This window comes from Hydra vulgaris, chromosome 12 (genome assembly GCF_038396675.1).
Source record: "Hydra vulgaris chromosome 12, alternate assembly HydraT2T_AEP".
Taxonomy (NCBI): domain Eukaryota; kingdom Metazoa; phylum Cnidaria; class Hydrozoa; order Anthoathecata; family Hydridae; genus Hydra; species Hydra vulgaris.
In genome coordinates this window covers 35,905,001-35,922,500 of record NC_088931.1, presented here as the reverse complement: position 1 = coordinate 35,922,500, position 17,500 = coordinate 35,905,001, and the positions used below count along the sequence as shown (strand labels likewise).

At 23.9% G+C, this 17,500-nt stretch overlaps 1 protein-coding gene across 1 annotated transcript in view; it reads right to left on the bottom strand.

Moving 5' to 3' along the window:
• The window catches only part of LOC100214254 (outer dynein arm-docking complex subunit 2), a 49,848-nt gene that overhangs the window by 14,424 nt on the left and 17,924 nt on the right, over window positions 1-17,500 (bottom strand). The window contains exons 6-15 of the mRNA XM_065813101.1: window positions 17,132-17,295; window positions 13,421-13,545; window positions 13,117-13,342; window positions 12,892-13,005; window positions 12,590-12,756; window positions 9,613-9,676; window positions 6,717-6,895; window positions 3,171-3,234; window positions 1,318-1,368; window positions 1,169-1,246 (exon numbers count right to left, since the gene is read on the bottom strand). Coding sequence (XP_065669173.1) covers window positions 1,169-1,246; window positions 1,318-1,368; window positions 3,171-3,234; window positions 6,717-6,895; window positions 9,613-9,676; window positions 12,590-12,756; window positions 12,892-13,005; window positions 13,117-13,342; window positions 13,421-13,545; window positions 17,132-17,295 — 1,232 coding nt within the window. The remainder of the gene's footprint in view (window positions 1-1,168; window positions 1,247-1,317; window positions 1,369-3,170; window positions 3,235-6,716; window positions 6,896-9,612; window positions 9,677-12,589; window positions 12,757-12,891; window positions 13,006-13,116; window positions 13,343-13,420; window positions 13,546-17,131; window positions 17,296-17,500) is intronic.

Sequence of the window (17,500 nt, the reverse complement as noted above, 5' to 3'; positions counted from 1 at the left end):
TATATATATATACATATGTATATATATATATATATATATATATATATATATATATATATATATATATATATATATATATATGTATGTATGTATGTATAAAAAATGACAACCTAAAAACTAACATATTCACATATATATACACACATATATACATACATACACATACATACACACACATACCAATGGTTGTCAAACTAAATATTGAATATTCCAGTACAATAGAGTTAAGTATTACTAGAAACCAGCGTAAAAAATTTATCCACTATGCCTAGCTAACCTAGCCATAGCTAACCCAGCCATACTTCAAATTACCTATGTTGGATTAAAGCCATAGCTAACCCAGCCATACTTCAAACTACCTATGTTGGATTTAACATCTATAAATAGGATTTATATTATCTTCTGGTTCTAAAAACTAGCTCAAACATATTCAAGAAACAAACTTTTCAGTTGTAACAGCAATTAAGTATGTAACCATAGTTCTGTTGCGTAAGTACACACACAAAAATTAAATAAATAGGGAAGCACACATAAAAGTAGTATCGTATATAGAAAATGTAAAGGGTGAGATCAAACAAAGACATTTAATTAAGCATGGAATGGCATTGGTGAATAATAATTTATTTTTAAACTATGAATGCTAGTTTGTATAACAATATATTGAACCATGATTAAAAATCTTCTGCTAAAAAACTTGGATTAGGAAATAATTGTGTGCTTCAATAAGACAATGATACAAAAAAAACTTATAAAAAAGATAAAAATGACATAAATGTTTTAGAATGGCCCTCACAAAGCCCTGATCTGAACCCAATAGAACATCCTATTATGCTTTTCTTGTACAATTTTTATGTACTGTATTTTATGTACAAGTACTTTTAACCTCTTCTTTTTGTTTTAAGTTCCTTATTCGGAAATACAGTAACATAAACAAAAATTTTATAATATTTTTATCAAATGAAAGTAAAATTTACATACATACATATATATATATATATATATATATATATATATATATATATATATATATATATATATATATATATATATATATATATATATATATATATATATATATACATATATATATATATATATGTAAATAAATTTTATATGTTTACATACATAATTTATTTAATTTTAAAAACCAAAATATATAAATACTTACCTCTTTGGTTTGGGATCTCATCAGATTTACAAGTATTTCCAGGCCTCCACCAATTGCTCGGATAGAATCTGCAGTGTCCTTCACAACATAATGTAAAAACTTATTGCAAATAAATTTTGGAAAAAAACAATAAATGATAACTTACTTACATTTGGATCATCAATCAGGTTGTATAGAACATCTGCTGAAGTAGAGACTACCTAAATATATGCAACAAAAAAATACATAAAATAGGTTGCAAATAAAAAATTTTGTGCCACACTTTTTTCAGTCTTTTTAAGAGTGTCAAGGTATGAACATGTTTTACTAAATTACTTTTTTAAAAATTTGTATCAACATAGATTATTTTTGAGTACTAGAGTATTTAATTTGAATTCTGCATGGAATTCTTTTTTGTAAAACTTTGTTGATAACAAATTTATTGTTGTTTAAAACTTCCTTGTTGTTTGCACATTAGGTATGTATTGAAGGAATGCTGGGACTTTTTTTTTCTAATTTAAATTTCATGAAAAAAAAGCTTGCCCAGATATCCTACTAACTTAACCAAACTAGGTACCTATTTTTGACTTGAGTTTTTCCTACTTGGGTAGGGTGTAATCATAATAATCTCTACCTCCCACAAAACATCAGCAACTCCAATGCCTTTTCAACACGTAAATGATCAGTTCTTTTTCCTGCGTTCTTAGCTAACTTTTACTCATTATTTAAAAATAAATAAAATTGTACAATTCATTATTTGTAATACTGATTAGTTTTAAATAAAGATTTCTAAAATTAAACTAAAAACTAATAAGTGTTTGAATATTAATGTTTAAATGAATATTATGATATAAAATAAAATTAAATAGAATTTAAAAAACACTTAAAATATAAAAAATATTTATTTAAATAAAAATTTTCAATAAAAAAATTAAAATTTTCTTTAGAAAAACCTAAATTTTGAATATATTAAAGGGTGCTATAGATGCCCTTCTAATGCCCTGCATACATTTTTTATGTATCCTTATTCTAATTTTTAAGACCCTTTTTTTCAATATCAAGTTTTATAAATTTTGATAAGAATTAACAAAGTTAGGACATTTAAAGTTAAAAAAAACTAAATTTATCCACTACATCATCAGTTTCATTATATTTTTGAACTAATTTTTGAACTGAGGCTTGCCAACAACTCACAAGTTTGGCTATTTTAACTTGACTATAGTCCTCTTCATGTAAAACAATGATGTGATTTCTGTTATTTATTGATATCTTAGGCATTTTATTAGTACTGAAATTATATTAATTATATCATTAACTAAAATAAAGAAACATAGCTTTATTTAAAACAATATCTTAGTTTAATTTAATAAAAACTCAATATTATTTACTTATATTTATTTAAATGTACATTTAAAAAAAAATTTCTTAAGTGCTACTTTCTTTTGAACAGTACTGTATATATATATATAGATTAAAATGAATGTCCAAGATATTTCTGAATTTTCAAAATCTTCTCATTTTACTTATATTAATTGAAAGTGTGTTATTGATCTACAAAACAGAAATTTTTTTAACTTTAAAAACATGTTATCAGCCAAAGGATAGTAAAGTGTAAAATTGTAATTAGAAGAGCTTTGCTTTTTATGGTTTATTACCAAGTTCAACCAACAATACTGCAAAACATTTCAAACAAACTGTAAGGATTAAAGAACTAAATGATTAAACCGCAACATATAAACTTCAATGTAGAAATTACAACATATAAACTCAAAACTATAACTATAAAAACAATGCCCTAACTGCAACTTACAAAAAGAAATGTAAAAAATTAAGGATGATAAAACTTGTTTTAACTTTAAAGCTCCTCCTCCAATATTCATTAGATTTGAAAAGTTAAATAAATTTTTTTTGCAAAATCTCATTAGATAAAAGCTTTTTTGAAACAAGTATTCTACATTTATACAAATATATGTGTATGTTTATACAAATACATGCGCATGTTTATACAAACAACATGACTTACATCTGAACTTTGACTGTTCATATTTGACCAAACTAATGGAAGAACATCTTTCACCAGCAAAGTTCTATAAAATTTTTTCAAAATGTTAACAATGAATAAAATTTTCTTTTGAAATATGCTAATTACATTAATTATAATAATAAACATTATCTTGGGACTGCTGTTGTTTATTTAATTTATAAATGACTTTCCAAAATGTCTTATGTCAACAAAGATCATACTGCAGACCATGCTGTCATTTATTATAGTAATAAACATCTTAAGACTATTCAGGATTGTCTAATATATGATCTAAATTGTATACCAAAATACTTTAATAATAATGAGCTAATAATTAACCTGAGTGTGTGAAAAAATGGAAGCTATGCTATTTGGTGCCGCAAAAATTTAACAAAAATTTACTTTGTTTAAAATACAAACAGAAAATAATTAATTCTGTAAAATATTATAAATATCTAGGATGTAAATTGCACAATCTCTAAATCATTTTAAGGATAATTATAGAAAAGCATGTAGTCATTTTAAATTGCTGAAGATCTTCCTTTCTACAAAGGCAGCAATCCTTATATATCAACAAATGACAGTTTTAATATTAACATACAAACGCAAAAAACCAAACTAAGCTCCAGCACACAAAATAATGGGCAGTCAACAGTCAATGACTGCCAAAATGATCAAAATTGCTATTTTGACCACCTAGAACAAATTCTTGCTGGTCAAAAAAGACCGGTTAAAAAATCAGAGTTTTAAAAACAAGTTTTTGCAAACAATTTTAAAAATACTTATATCAAAAATACTAAAACATATTTCAAAAATACTAAAATTTTATATCTGGATTCAAAAATACTAAAATTTTATATCTGGACTGAGGTGGAAGTGGAACATGGAAGTTTAAAATTATTAAAATATTCTTATTGTTTATGTTATGCTTCTTTTAACTCACGTTGTTGACACATATTATATGATATATATATATATATATATGATATATATATATATATATATATATATATATATATATATATATAAAATATATATATATATATATATATATATATATATATATATATACAAATATATATATATATATAAATATACAAATATATATATATATACATAGATATATATATATATATATATATATATATATATATATATATATATATATACATATATATATGACATATTATATGATATATATATACATATATATATATATACATATATATATATATATATATATACATATATATATATATATATATATATATATATATATACATAATATGATATATGATGTGAGCTAAATCTAGTTTTTTTTTTTTTTTTACCTGTTTATCTTTAGTTTTACTTTACTATAAAATTGATGCTAGCCTCATAAATAAAAGTTCATATTTTCTTATTTCTGTTCTTAATTAAAAAGATTCTTTATCAAACTGTTTCTTTATTTTTTTATTTTTTTCTTGTTTATTATTTCGTTCATTATTTCAGTTATATGTTCATTCATTTTTTCATTAAATTATTTTCATTGAATGTTTTTATTATATATTTTAAAAAACCTATTAAAATTTTGCCACTATTCAAGTAATGGCAAAATTAATTTACTAATTATAATTATCATTAGTGCATTTTTTCTATTGAGTTATCAAGAAAACAAAAAGAAAATTAAATACAAAACAAAGATGACTAAAAAGAAACAAACAGGGCTTTTATTTTGAACACTGATTTGTTGAATAAATTTTAAACATTTTAAAATTTTTTTTTAATTTAACACAAAAAAACAAACTAAGACTAAAATTATTTAAACTTGTTAATTGGATATTCGTTTACCAGTAAACTTTGTTGTGAGTTTTCTGGTAAATAACTAAGAAAATTTCAAAAAAAAAACTTTTAGCTAAATTTATCAGTTTTTCTGGTGTTATTTAAACATATTCATGTATATTAGTTTAGATTTGTAAATATTACTTAAAATAAGAATTCTACTTTTACATTTAAATTTTTTATTTTTTTGACTGTCTTTTGTGATTAAATTACACATTTAATTTTTACCACTTATTACTAGTTGATATGCTGTTTGAAACTGTGTAGAGAATGCAGATGATTTATAGAATTTAACAGTTGAAGATGTGGGGAAATAATCCAAGACAATGGAAATTATAAAGAAGTTCCATTTTAAATTTCAACAGTATATCTTCTGAATAATGTTATATACTTACTAGCCTAACATACTGAATGTTATATACTTACCGGCCTAACATACTGAATAATGCTATATACTTACTGGCCTAACATACTTTATAATGATATATACTTACTGGCCTAATATTAAAGAAACTCTATAATTGCAAAGCAAGCTTTACAATTTTATGGTGAAAAGACATTAATAAAGGTATCTATTAAAAACTGCATCGATTTCTATGAGACTTTGTTTAAAAATATTTCCAACTTAATTGAAAAATTCATATAACACCCCAACTGTATATCAAGTAATGATAATATTTGATCCAATGAAAATTAGTTTTTCTGTTTTACATTATAACTATATTTTGCCTCTATGTCTGGTATTTATCAACTAAGGCAAGCTAGATCATACACTAGTGAAAAACTTGGCGAAAACAGAAACTACTTTTCAACCTTAGCAAAGAAAAAAGTGAACCAGTTGTGCTTCATTACCTTTGTTTTTTTTATTTATAAGCTATAAAATTTAAAAAACAAAACTTTATGTAAAAGATTATTCACATGAAAGTGAAATCATATCAAGTCATTCAAGCATGATTGTTGGATAGAATACAACATAAGTCTCAAACTTACAGAAGGACAAAGTTCAATAACAAATTGGTATTGCATTTAAAAAGCTATAACATATATTTTTGGTGCACTTGTGAACTCACATAACTAATGACATATGGTACCTTAATGAAAAAAACTGCCTTTTTCATCAAAATTTGCGAAGATGCAAAAATTAAGTTATTAAAATTTTTTTTTTATAAATTAAGTTTATTTTAAATCTAATTTTTTTCTAGGTGTGTTGCTAGTTGAAACATTTTAATGAAAAAATTATAACTTATTGTTGTCAGGCTACTTGAAACATTTTAATGAAAAAAGTATAACTTTTTATTGTCTCAAAAAAGACCCAAAGACTAATCCAAAATATATTCTGAAAATAAATATCTGAATTATTATTATTTTATATTTACTCATGTAAATATGAAATAAGAAATGTATTAAGATTAGTTTATTTTCAATTCTGAAAATAATTGATTTTAAAATTATTTTAGGAATTGAAACTTTGCATATTTTAGCATTAGCTACTTTTAAGCACTTATGCAGTGTCACCCCAGGGCTCCATCAGCAAAAATTATCAAAAAAACAAATATACTAGGAATGTGCTGTTATGAATGTCATTTCTAAAAAAATATAATAGAAATATACTGTTGTTAATATTTTCATTAAAAAAATATACTATTTCAACATACAAGTATATCAGAAATATATTTAAAAAATAATAATTTAATTTAAACTAATATTTATAAATGTTTATTAAACCTTTTAAATTCCAAATTTTTCATTCCTACTAATAAAACTTCATTAATTGCTACAATCACGTTTTTGCATGTTAGTCGTAAGCTTTCAATACAGATATCTGAAATTTTCAGTAACGAAATAGAATTCTCAATGCAGACATCCAAAAACTCTTTAAGAACTTCAAAACAACACTCTATGACCTTTTATAAAAAGATTAAGCAGTCTTTAAAAATAAAAATAGAAACATGCTAAATAAATAATAACTTTTACATAATATATATATATTTTTTTGTATATGTGTGTGTGTATATATATATATATATATATATATATATATATATATATATATATATATATATATATATATATAACTCAATATATATATATATATATATACATATACATATACATATATATATATATATATATATATATATATATATATATATATATATATATATATATATATATATATATATATATATATATATAACTCAAAATATAGAACAAATAATTAAAAAATAAAATATATATATATAACTCAAAATATAGAAAAAATATTTAAAAAATAAAGATTATATATATAACTCAAAATATTTAAAAAATAAAAAATATACATATATATAACTCAAAATATAGAAAAAATATTTGACAGAAAGTTAAGAATTGTTAAAAATTTTATTTTTATTTAATTTAACTAACTTTTTAATTAGTTTAATTATAAGAATACCATATCTTCCTGTGAAGAATTTTATTTTTTTTTAAATTTGAATTTTATTTTTAGATATAACTTAATGCCCCAACAAAAGGATGAACTGATAGTAGAAGATATAAAAGTTAGACAAATGTTTTTTACTAACTGGCATAAATAACTTAGTAAGCACTAGCATATTAGAGAACTTGTGTAAGTCTGAACTTGGTTAAAAAACTTTAAGCAAACTTAAAGTCTAAAGCCACATTTCTGTATAAGCATTATATGAAAAATGTGTGCATAATGATTTTACAAAAATTGTGTACACATTCACTTAGTATAAAAACATGCATATTAAATAATTTGAAAACTGACATAAGCGTGCTCGAAATTTTTTAATTGGTTAACTTTTAGGTGCTTAACACATGGGAGGGGATGCTTATTAATTTTGGAATTTTTTCCCACCAACCTCAAGCTTATTAAGACCCCCTTGTTTATTAATTTTTACCTGTTATCAACAAAAAAACATCTCAAAACTAAAAAAATAAATCAGAATATATGTATATATGCTCTCCCCCTCCTCATTTATTACCCCTTCTTTGTATTAGGCACTCAAGAGTATGGCTTTTACAGGTCAGAAAGTTTAGGGTTGAGAAAGGGTTTTAAATAAAATTAAATAAAAAAATGAACAGCCTCCTTGATTGTAGTGGCTCCAGAGTCATAGAGAGGTGAATTTATTAAAAAAAAAATGCATGTGCAATTTTAAAGGTAATAATTTATGCAAACATAAGATTTGGCTGCAGCAGATTGTGTTTTATTTTTAATGTTAATAAATGTTAAAAAATATTGCAAAAATTTTGTTTGGACACATAGGATGACAATTATGAAAAGATTTATTAAAACCGTTAAAGAATTTTAACTTTTTTGAATGCTTAAGCTTACACAAAGTTTCTGTTTGCACTTAAGCCAACTTTTGCAAATTTTGCACAACTATGGCGGTTTGCACTTTTGCAGGACCCCACTTTCAGTATCTAAATTTACTCACTTCATGTTTATAACATTTTAGGTCTGACTTTTTTTTTTTTTTATTCAACCATATCAATAGAAATTTACAAATGCTCATCATAAATTATTAGAATTTGGTTAGGTGTCACTCATATAGTTACAAACTAGTCAATGGAGTGACACCTAAAAGTTTATATATTTATATATCAATAGTTTATATATTTTTTATTTTCACTGTTTTAATAGTTTTATTAAATACAAATAAACTCATTTTATTTCTCTTTTTACATATATTTGAGCAGTAAGTTGAGATGTAAGTATATGGTACTGATGCCACAACGTTTTTACATATATTTGAGCAGTAAGTTGAGATGTAAGTATATGGTACTGATGCCACAACGGTTTTACATATATTTGAGCAGTAAGTTGAGATGTAAGTATATGGTACTGATGCCACTACGTTTTTACATATATTTGAGCAGTAAGTTGAGATGTAAGTATATGGTACTAAGGCCAAAACGTTTTTACATATATTTGAGCAGTAAGTTGAGATGTAAGTAAATGGTACTGATACCACAACGTTTTTACATATATTTGAGCAGTAAGTTGAGATGTAAGTATATGGTACTGATGCCACAACGTTTTTACATATATTTGAGGAGTAAGTTGAAATGTAAGTATATGGTACTGATGCCACAACGTTTTTACATATATTTGAGCAGTAAGTTGAGATGTAAGTATATGGTACTGATGCCACTACGTTTTTACATATATTTGAGCAGTAAGTTGAGATGTAAGTATATGGTACTGATGCCACTACGTTTTTACATATTTTTGAGCAGTAAGTTGAGATGTAAGTATATGGTACTGATGCCACAACGTTTTTACATATTTTTGAGCAGTAAGTTGAGATGTAAGTATATGGTACTGATGCCACTACGGTTTGCTTGATTTATCAACTGCTTGCATAACTTGTTATTGAATAGTAGCATCTATTTGGATTGCCAATCAATTTATCCATAATTTTTTACAAACACAAATAATTCACAAACACGGAAAAAAAGATGTGTCTAATATATTTAATTTGTCTTATTTCTATGCTTTCATATTTTTCCATATTTATAAAAAAATTTTAAATTATCATAAATTTTTTAAATTTTAAAAATACCTTATTATTATTATAATTATTATAATAATTATTATTATTAAAAGTTGAAATACCTTATTATTATTGTTAACAATAATTAAATCAAAAATTCTTCTCAAATTATCATCTGAATCGAACCTAAATATGTAAATATAAATATGTGAAAAAATTATTTAACAGTATTTAAAATTTATTTAAAAATTTAAAGTTACTGCACTGATGCAAAAGTATGAAAAAAAGATATGAAAATGATAAAACATTTTCTAACCATCTTTTTTTTTCAAGAAGTATGATACTAGTCCAAATAAGCATTGCATTAAAGCAGAGAAAGGCCTAAATGCTCATACTGTGTTATATGTAATATAGTAAAAGGCTGGCATAGATGTTAACTTGTATCCAATATAGGATAATGAATGTTGAATAGTCTAAACTCAATATATAAGTTTTTGCTTTTGTTTCTTGTGAAGGGTATGCAACTCTTCCTGTTATCTACGAGAGGGTACATCTTTAAAACTCTAAAAAGTTCTGAGGCCAGCTGTGAATAAGGTTTTCTAAATTCTGTTGTAGTTCTCAGAGTAGCTAAGAGCTATACCAGAATTTGGAAACCTTAAAAGCAAGAATAAACTTTATAAACATTAACAATGACAATAATAACGACTATATCACTAAAAAATATTAAAATACTTTTTTTTTACTACCAAATTGTTTAAATATGTGTTTTATCAGTATTCAGCCTTTAAAGAACTTTTCTTACCTCTTGCAAAATTTAAAAAAATTACTTGCATATAATGAGGCTAATTTAAGTTCAGTTGTTTTATCTTCCTATCTCAGTATTATGGATAAAGTCTTTTAAATCATAGCAATGCTTATTTTTTCATTATTTTCCAAAAAAACTATATGGATTGAGGTGGGCAAAAAAAGTTAAAATAAATATATATGTAAGGACTTCAGCACATACATACATATATATATATATATGTATATATATATATATATATATATATATATATATATATATATATATATATATATATATATATATATATACATATATGGGCATCTATACATTGGCATCATAGATGAGCATCTATGTATTGGCATTTATGTATAGATGCCCATATTATTGTTATAAACTTGTTTATTAGGGTAGCTCTTCTGAGAAATATGTGATCTATCCCCAAACATCTCTCTTCCTAAATGTTTTCTATATAATAAAATAACTCCAAGTTTCAAATATTTCCATAATAAAAATATCTTTTAAGAGAAACTCAAGACTCTTAAACATCAGACATCTGATGTTTAAGTATTATCAAAAAAATTCTTTTAAAAGTTAGTCAATCTGAATCTCATACGAATATCTGATTCAATCAATCTGAGTCTCATAAGAATATCTGATTCAATCAATCTGAGTCTCATAAGAATATCTGATTCAATCAATCTGAGTCTCATAAGAATATCTGATTCAATCAATCTGAGTCTCATAAGAAGCGAAATTATATGAAAATATTAAAAATTATATTTTATAAAAACATTTCAAAATAAAATTCTTTCAAAAAACCACCAAAAAATCTATTTTTATATTAAAAAAAAATCATAGTTTTTATGCAATAAAGCCTAAATGTAATGCAATAAAGCCTAAATGTAATGCAAAATTCTATGCAATAAAGCCTATCTGTATATAAATTTAATATTATTTTTGAAATTTAGGTTGACATATAAAGATCTTGATTTTAGTTATCATCTTCAAGCTACACTAAAGTCTTCTATTGCAGTATTGTTATAATAATATAATGCTATAATGTTTTGTTATTTGAAAGTTACATAAATTTACTTTAATATATGGTAAAAAGTTGGTGTTAATAAACACTATAAACTAATAAATTATCAATTCAATTATTACAAAGCCATATCATAAATAAAAATACTGTAAAATAGTAACACAAAATTTACAGTTTTTTTGAAATTTTACATCAGAAGAAAAGATACATCCGAACACAACACATACATTATGGTGCCAAGATTAGTTAACATTAGAAAGTCACTTTTTGTTATAAAGTGATTTAAAAAAATGAAAAATATACATTTTCACAGCTAAACATTTGTGGTCTTTTTTTCTGATTTATAAAAATTGTTTTCAGCAAAATGTATTTTATTTTCTGAGTTTTTCAAAGTTTTTGAAGTAAATTTTATCAAAATTATATACATATATATATAAACATTTAATTTTTAAAAATTAAACATTTAATTTTTAATTTTTTACCTTAATTCTGATGGAGTTGTTTGTATCTTTTAAATATTTACTACGAGTTATTTTTTACAAACATAAATTCTTTTTAGGAATAACAAATAGTACAACAATTGTCAACAATACCATTGCACTAATACATAAAGTTTTTGTAGCTTATAAAACACCTCAAAATGAATCTTTGAGGTATAAAATTTCAAAAGTGAAACCTTGTTGTGTAAATAGATGAGAATTTTTTTGGAATGTTTTATTATGACATCAATAATGATGTTTTATTTTTTAGGTGTCAATGCCAGCAATATATATCATATTCGAGCAGACAATAATTACTGCATTACAAGATAAATCCTTCATAAAATTGATACAAGTATGTGGGGACTAGAAATGCTCATCATTGAAACTATGTGTTTTTCAGTTTTTCATTGGAAACAGGTTTTTTAAAAATGTTTTTTATTATTAATATTATATATAGTAATATATAATATTTTTAATACAATAATAATATATAATAATATTTTTTATTATTAATATTATTTTTATTAATATTATACTTTTTTATTATTAATATTAAGAAATTTAAAACCTTATACAAAACTAAGCTAAAAAAAAAACTCGTAAAAATACAAGAAATATATATATATTAAAAAAAAAATTAATATCATTAATACCTCTATCAGTATTATTTAAAAACACTATAAAAATAAAGTATTAAAAAATAAAAATGCAATATATATAACTAATAAAATGTGACAAACATTTTACATTTGAAGTCTTTGCAATTTCAACCAAAAAAGCATAAAACTCACCAAGTACAGTTTTTGGTGCTACCTTGTAGACATTGTGCTAATGTATTCAATGTTGCAATAAGTAGACTCGATTTTCCATTCTCATTTATGTCTATTATCCACATAAAGACTTTTAAACCACCAAGTTTATTAACCATATCCTTAACTTCAACTCTATTTCTGACACACTACATTTTATTTAATACAAGAACTCATTTACAAAAAAAAAAAGTTTCTTAAAAAATATTTAATTTAACAAATAAATACTTAGTTTAACAAAAAGTTAAGACAAAAAAAAAAAAATTTCTATTAAAAACTTCTACCTTACAGATTGTTTGCAAAGAAACCAATTGCATAACATGGTGGTTTTTATGCCTCAAACAACGTACGCAATGATAGATTAAATTACTTTTAATTGCTTTGTTGCAAAACTCTTCCTAATATAAAATTTAATGCTTTCGTAGGTAATTTAATTTTTACTTTTGCAGAAGAAAAAAAAATTAGTTTAGTCTTACTTTAATTAAAATTAATTGGACAAATTAACTTACCACAACACAGCATTGGTTTATGATGCCCATAATAGGGAGGTCAATCTCACAAATCTGAAGATGAAGCAGCTCTATTGCAATGTTTAAAAAATCATAACTAAGCAAAGAAGCAACATTGCTTTTGCTTTCAGAACAGCTCCATAAAATGTTGGAAGCCAGTTGAATCATTCTTAAATCAGTTACATCTATATCTTGAAACCTTTTTGAATTCAATGATACAGTGATACTAAATTCAAATTTTAAAATCATTTTTTTTTTACTCTTTTTTTTACCTTCTTTTTCTTATTTTTTTTACTTTTTATACCTTCTTCTTTTTCCTTGTGCAGACATAAATGTTCTGCTGATGTCAGATGAAACCAAACTAATGCTGGAATCATGCTCCAACAATTTTTCAAAATAAAAAGATGTATCGGTAGAGAGATAACGCAGCTTAAGAAATTAATTTAAAAAAATACATTTATTTAGATAAAAACAAAAAATTTAAAACTTAATCATTATTTAAAGTTTTTATCAGTTTTTTATTTCTTGATTTTGCAACAAAAATCACAACAATAAAAACAAAACAAAACAAAAAAAGAAGAAACTTTTAATTCAAAAAAAAGTCAATAAACTTGTAGGACTTTAACTGCTCAGTAAATTACTAAAGATGACAAATAATAAAGATAAATAATACAAATCCCAAAAAACAACAAACACAATTAATTAAAGATAGCAAATAATAAAGATAATATAAATCAATAAAAATGATTAACAAATATATATTATGATTTAGTTATTAAAACTGATTTTGATTATACTTTAAACAACCATTTATTTATACAATTGTTTCAACAGAGCATATAAAAAAAGCTTTATTTACATCTGAATGTATTAATATGCATATTTGTGATAACACTATGTACTGCACAATTTTAACAAAAAACAAACTTTAGTTACTTGGGTACTTTAGCAGAAAACAAACTTTAGTTACTTGGCTAATTTAATAACAAATTTTCTTTCAATCATTAAATTTATATCTAATGAGTTTGTCTGGTTTTTCTTTAAACACAAAAAAGTTTTCCAAACTTTGTGGTAGCTCTCTGAGAGAACAAAGAGAAAGGTGTATTTTTTTGTAACAGATTTGAATAGTTTTTTTTAGCTTGTTTCTTAAGTTTTTTAAAAAGGATTTTATAACTTTTATTTTTTTTTTTCATTTTTGTAAGTTTTATTTTTTAAATATTTTTCTAAGAGTTATTATTTTTTTTTTTTGAAAGATTTTGACTCAATAACTCAAATTTTCATCAACAGCTGTAAAATATTGAAGCAAGAACAGTGAAATGCTGTGCATAAATTATGTCCCTGTTAGTGTTTTTTGTTGTGTATGCCAAGGCTACATAAAAAGCCCTTTATTACAATTTTGGGTCAATTAGCAGGACTGCCTCATACCCACTGATTAACCCTAACTGCGTAGCTCATTGATTGAGATTCCATGCACAAACTATGATTGAGTTCTCTGATAACTTACAACATGACTAAAGTACCTTAAAAAAATAACAAAAGTAAAAAAAAAAAATAACTAAAATAAAAAACAATCTTCGCAACCTAATTGTTTCAATCTACCTTTTATGAATAACCATCTTTTTCAAAGTAACTTTTAATCACTTGAATATTACCTCCTGCAAAATTCACAAGACTTACTTGCTCTTTGTGAGACTAATTTAACTTTGGTTGTTTGATCTTTAAATCTAAGATCATCTTTGGATCTTTCATTATTCATTGTCCTTTGATTTGCAAAGACTCCAATAACCAAATGCTTGGCTTGGGCTTATACATATGCATCAACTTACCTATTTGTCATGAAATCAGGTTTGAATCCTCTAACCATTTTTATATGTGTTTCTGTTTAGCTTCCTTCTACTGCATGTTTTTAATCTTCTTTTGTAGCAACTATTTCTATTCAACTTTTTCATTTTTTTCACAAGAACAACTCTTTTGAGAATAAATGTTGTCTTATTATTACAGGAAGTCGATGCTGTCTGATGCTAGGCTGACATTCTCAGTTTATTAAATTTTGTATTTTCTCTCCAAAGTTAGGTTCTGGAGACTTTTAAGAAACCTTTAATAGTGTCTTTTACAAAGACAAATCTATCATTCCATCTTTAATTCATGGGTGTGATCTTATTACCTCTTCCAAGGATAAAGCTGAACTATTTGAAAAGAAATACATGGGTCTGATCTTAGTAATTCCTCTAATTTGACTATTAAATCTAATGGCAATACATTTTCTGTTATTTAAGAGAAATAGTAATAGAATAATAATCCATTGTTTCCAAACAGGTTAATCCATTGTTTCCTGACATCCAAATCACTTCAGCTCCAGCAAGTGATTTGGATGTCAGGAAACAAAAGTTTTTGAGATAATTGAATCATTCTTTTCTAAACACAGTATCTAAGTCGTCCTTGAAGGCCAACACTCTTCTTCATCTCCAGTAATTTCTGAAGTTTTACAAGATTTGATCCTATGCCCTTTACTGTGGCTCTATTTGTTGACAACACGAATTGCATCCTTTTACTGTCCCTTTATTCTCTAAAAACATTCTTTCTAGTTACCTAGTTTCTTTCCTCGCACAGGGAAACTTGGAACTCTCTCCCATCTTTATGAATTTCCAACTCATACAATTTACATTTTAAGTCTTCTGTTTTTTTTTTTACATTTACAATATTCTTTGTTCTCTGGTAAATCCTAACTTTTCTATTTTTGTTATCTGTAGTTATGTTATTAAATATAAAGTTTATGGAGAGCAGTGAATATACCATAAGTTTATCTTGTATAAATAATAATAACAATAAAAATAATAGTAATAAAATATTTAACAATGATTATTTTATTTATTTACATTAATTTCTAATGGGTAACAAAAATAAACATAAAAAATACTGTAAAGATTTTTATTATTAAAACTAAAAAAAACCAATAAAATAATAAATAAATACAATAAAAGAAAAACAAGTCTAAAAGTTATAAATCCACAAAAAAATGAGTTTTTTTATAAATTATGAGTTTTAGTATAAATAAGTATTAAAGATCCAAAAAATGAATAAACAAAAGTTAAAAAATAAAATAAGGTGTAAGTTTGTTATCAAATAAGGTGACTTTTTTTTTTTTAACCTAAGTAAAGATGATTCATAAACTACTTTTATCAATTTTTTAAAACTAAATTAACTAATATCATTTAAAATAATTAATTAATATCATTTAAAATGAGATAACTAAATAGAGATAAAGTAAATGAAATGAAAACAAAGCGACAAATGAAGAGAAGTCAATTCAAATGAAGACAAAACCACTAAATAAAGTGAAGACTAATCAAAGGAAGAAAAAGTCACCAAATGAAGAGAAGTTAATTCAAATGAAGAAAAAGTAATCAAACTATAAAAAGGAAACCAAATAAAGACATAACAACCAAATAAAGAAAAAAATTTAAGAGAAGGAAAATTCAATGACACATTAAAACTGTCTATTACAAAGAGTTAATCTTAAAAATATCTCAAAACCTATTCACTGTTTAACTATTCACTGTTTAAAATAGAGAATTATAAGTTGTTTATATAAAAATATTTGTAATCATTATAAATTATAGTAAGTTATTTTTATAAATAACTCTTTGATTTTTTGTTGAAGAAAAATCTATCAAGTCATTAACTTTTTCTGCACAAGACATGTAATGTTTACAAAAATAGGAATTAAATTTATGTATCATACAACTATACAAGAAGATTTCACGAGACATTATTTTAAAATTCTCAATAGCCAAGCACCTAAAATCAAACTAAATAATTTAAATTGGCTACATGAAATCTGAGATCTTGAAAAAATCTGGATCTCTAATAAAAAGTTAAAAAAATAAATAAATAAAAAAAATTAAAATTAATTAACTACTATATTACTTTAGTTGTTTTTAAATCAGAAATTAAACATTTAAAAGTGACAATATGTATAAACAAAGATTAGTCTATTAAAAGATAAAAATGATACCAAATTAGGTATGCCCAAGAAGCTTCTTATTAATCTTTTTGCTCTTCTGGAAACAGACATCAGTTGAAGAACTTCAAGAATTAAAATAACCAAGGTTTTGTTAGCAAGGTTTTTCAGTCTATTTCTGTAGTAATTACCAACCAATTTAACAAGACACTGCAATCCTAAAGTAATTTAGAATAAGTTGTTTTAAAAATCTATTTTTAATAGATTGGGAGGGAGGATTGATTATATACATTGATTGAGGATTTGAGTTTAGGCAGGTAGTATGGCAGTTTGTATGACAAAATGACAGCTAAGAATATACTTTGTTTTCTTCAGCTTCAAATGTTAGATTGACATTCAATCTGTCAAAGGAATTTCCTAATG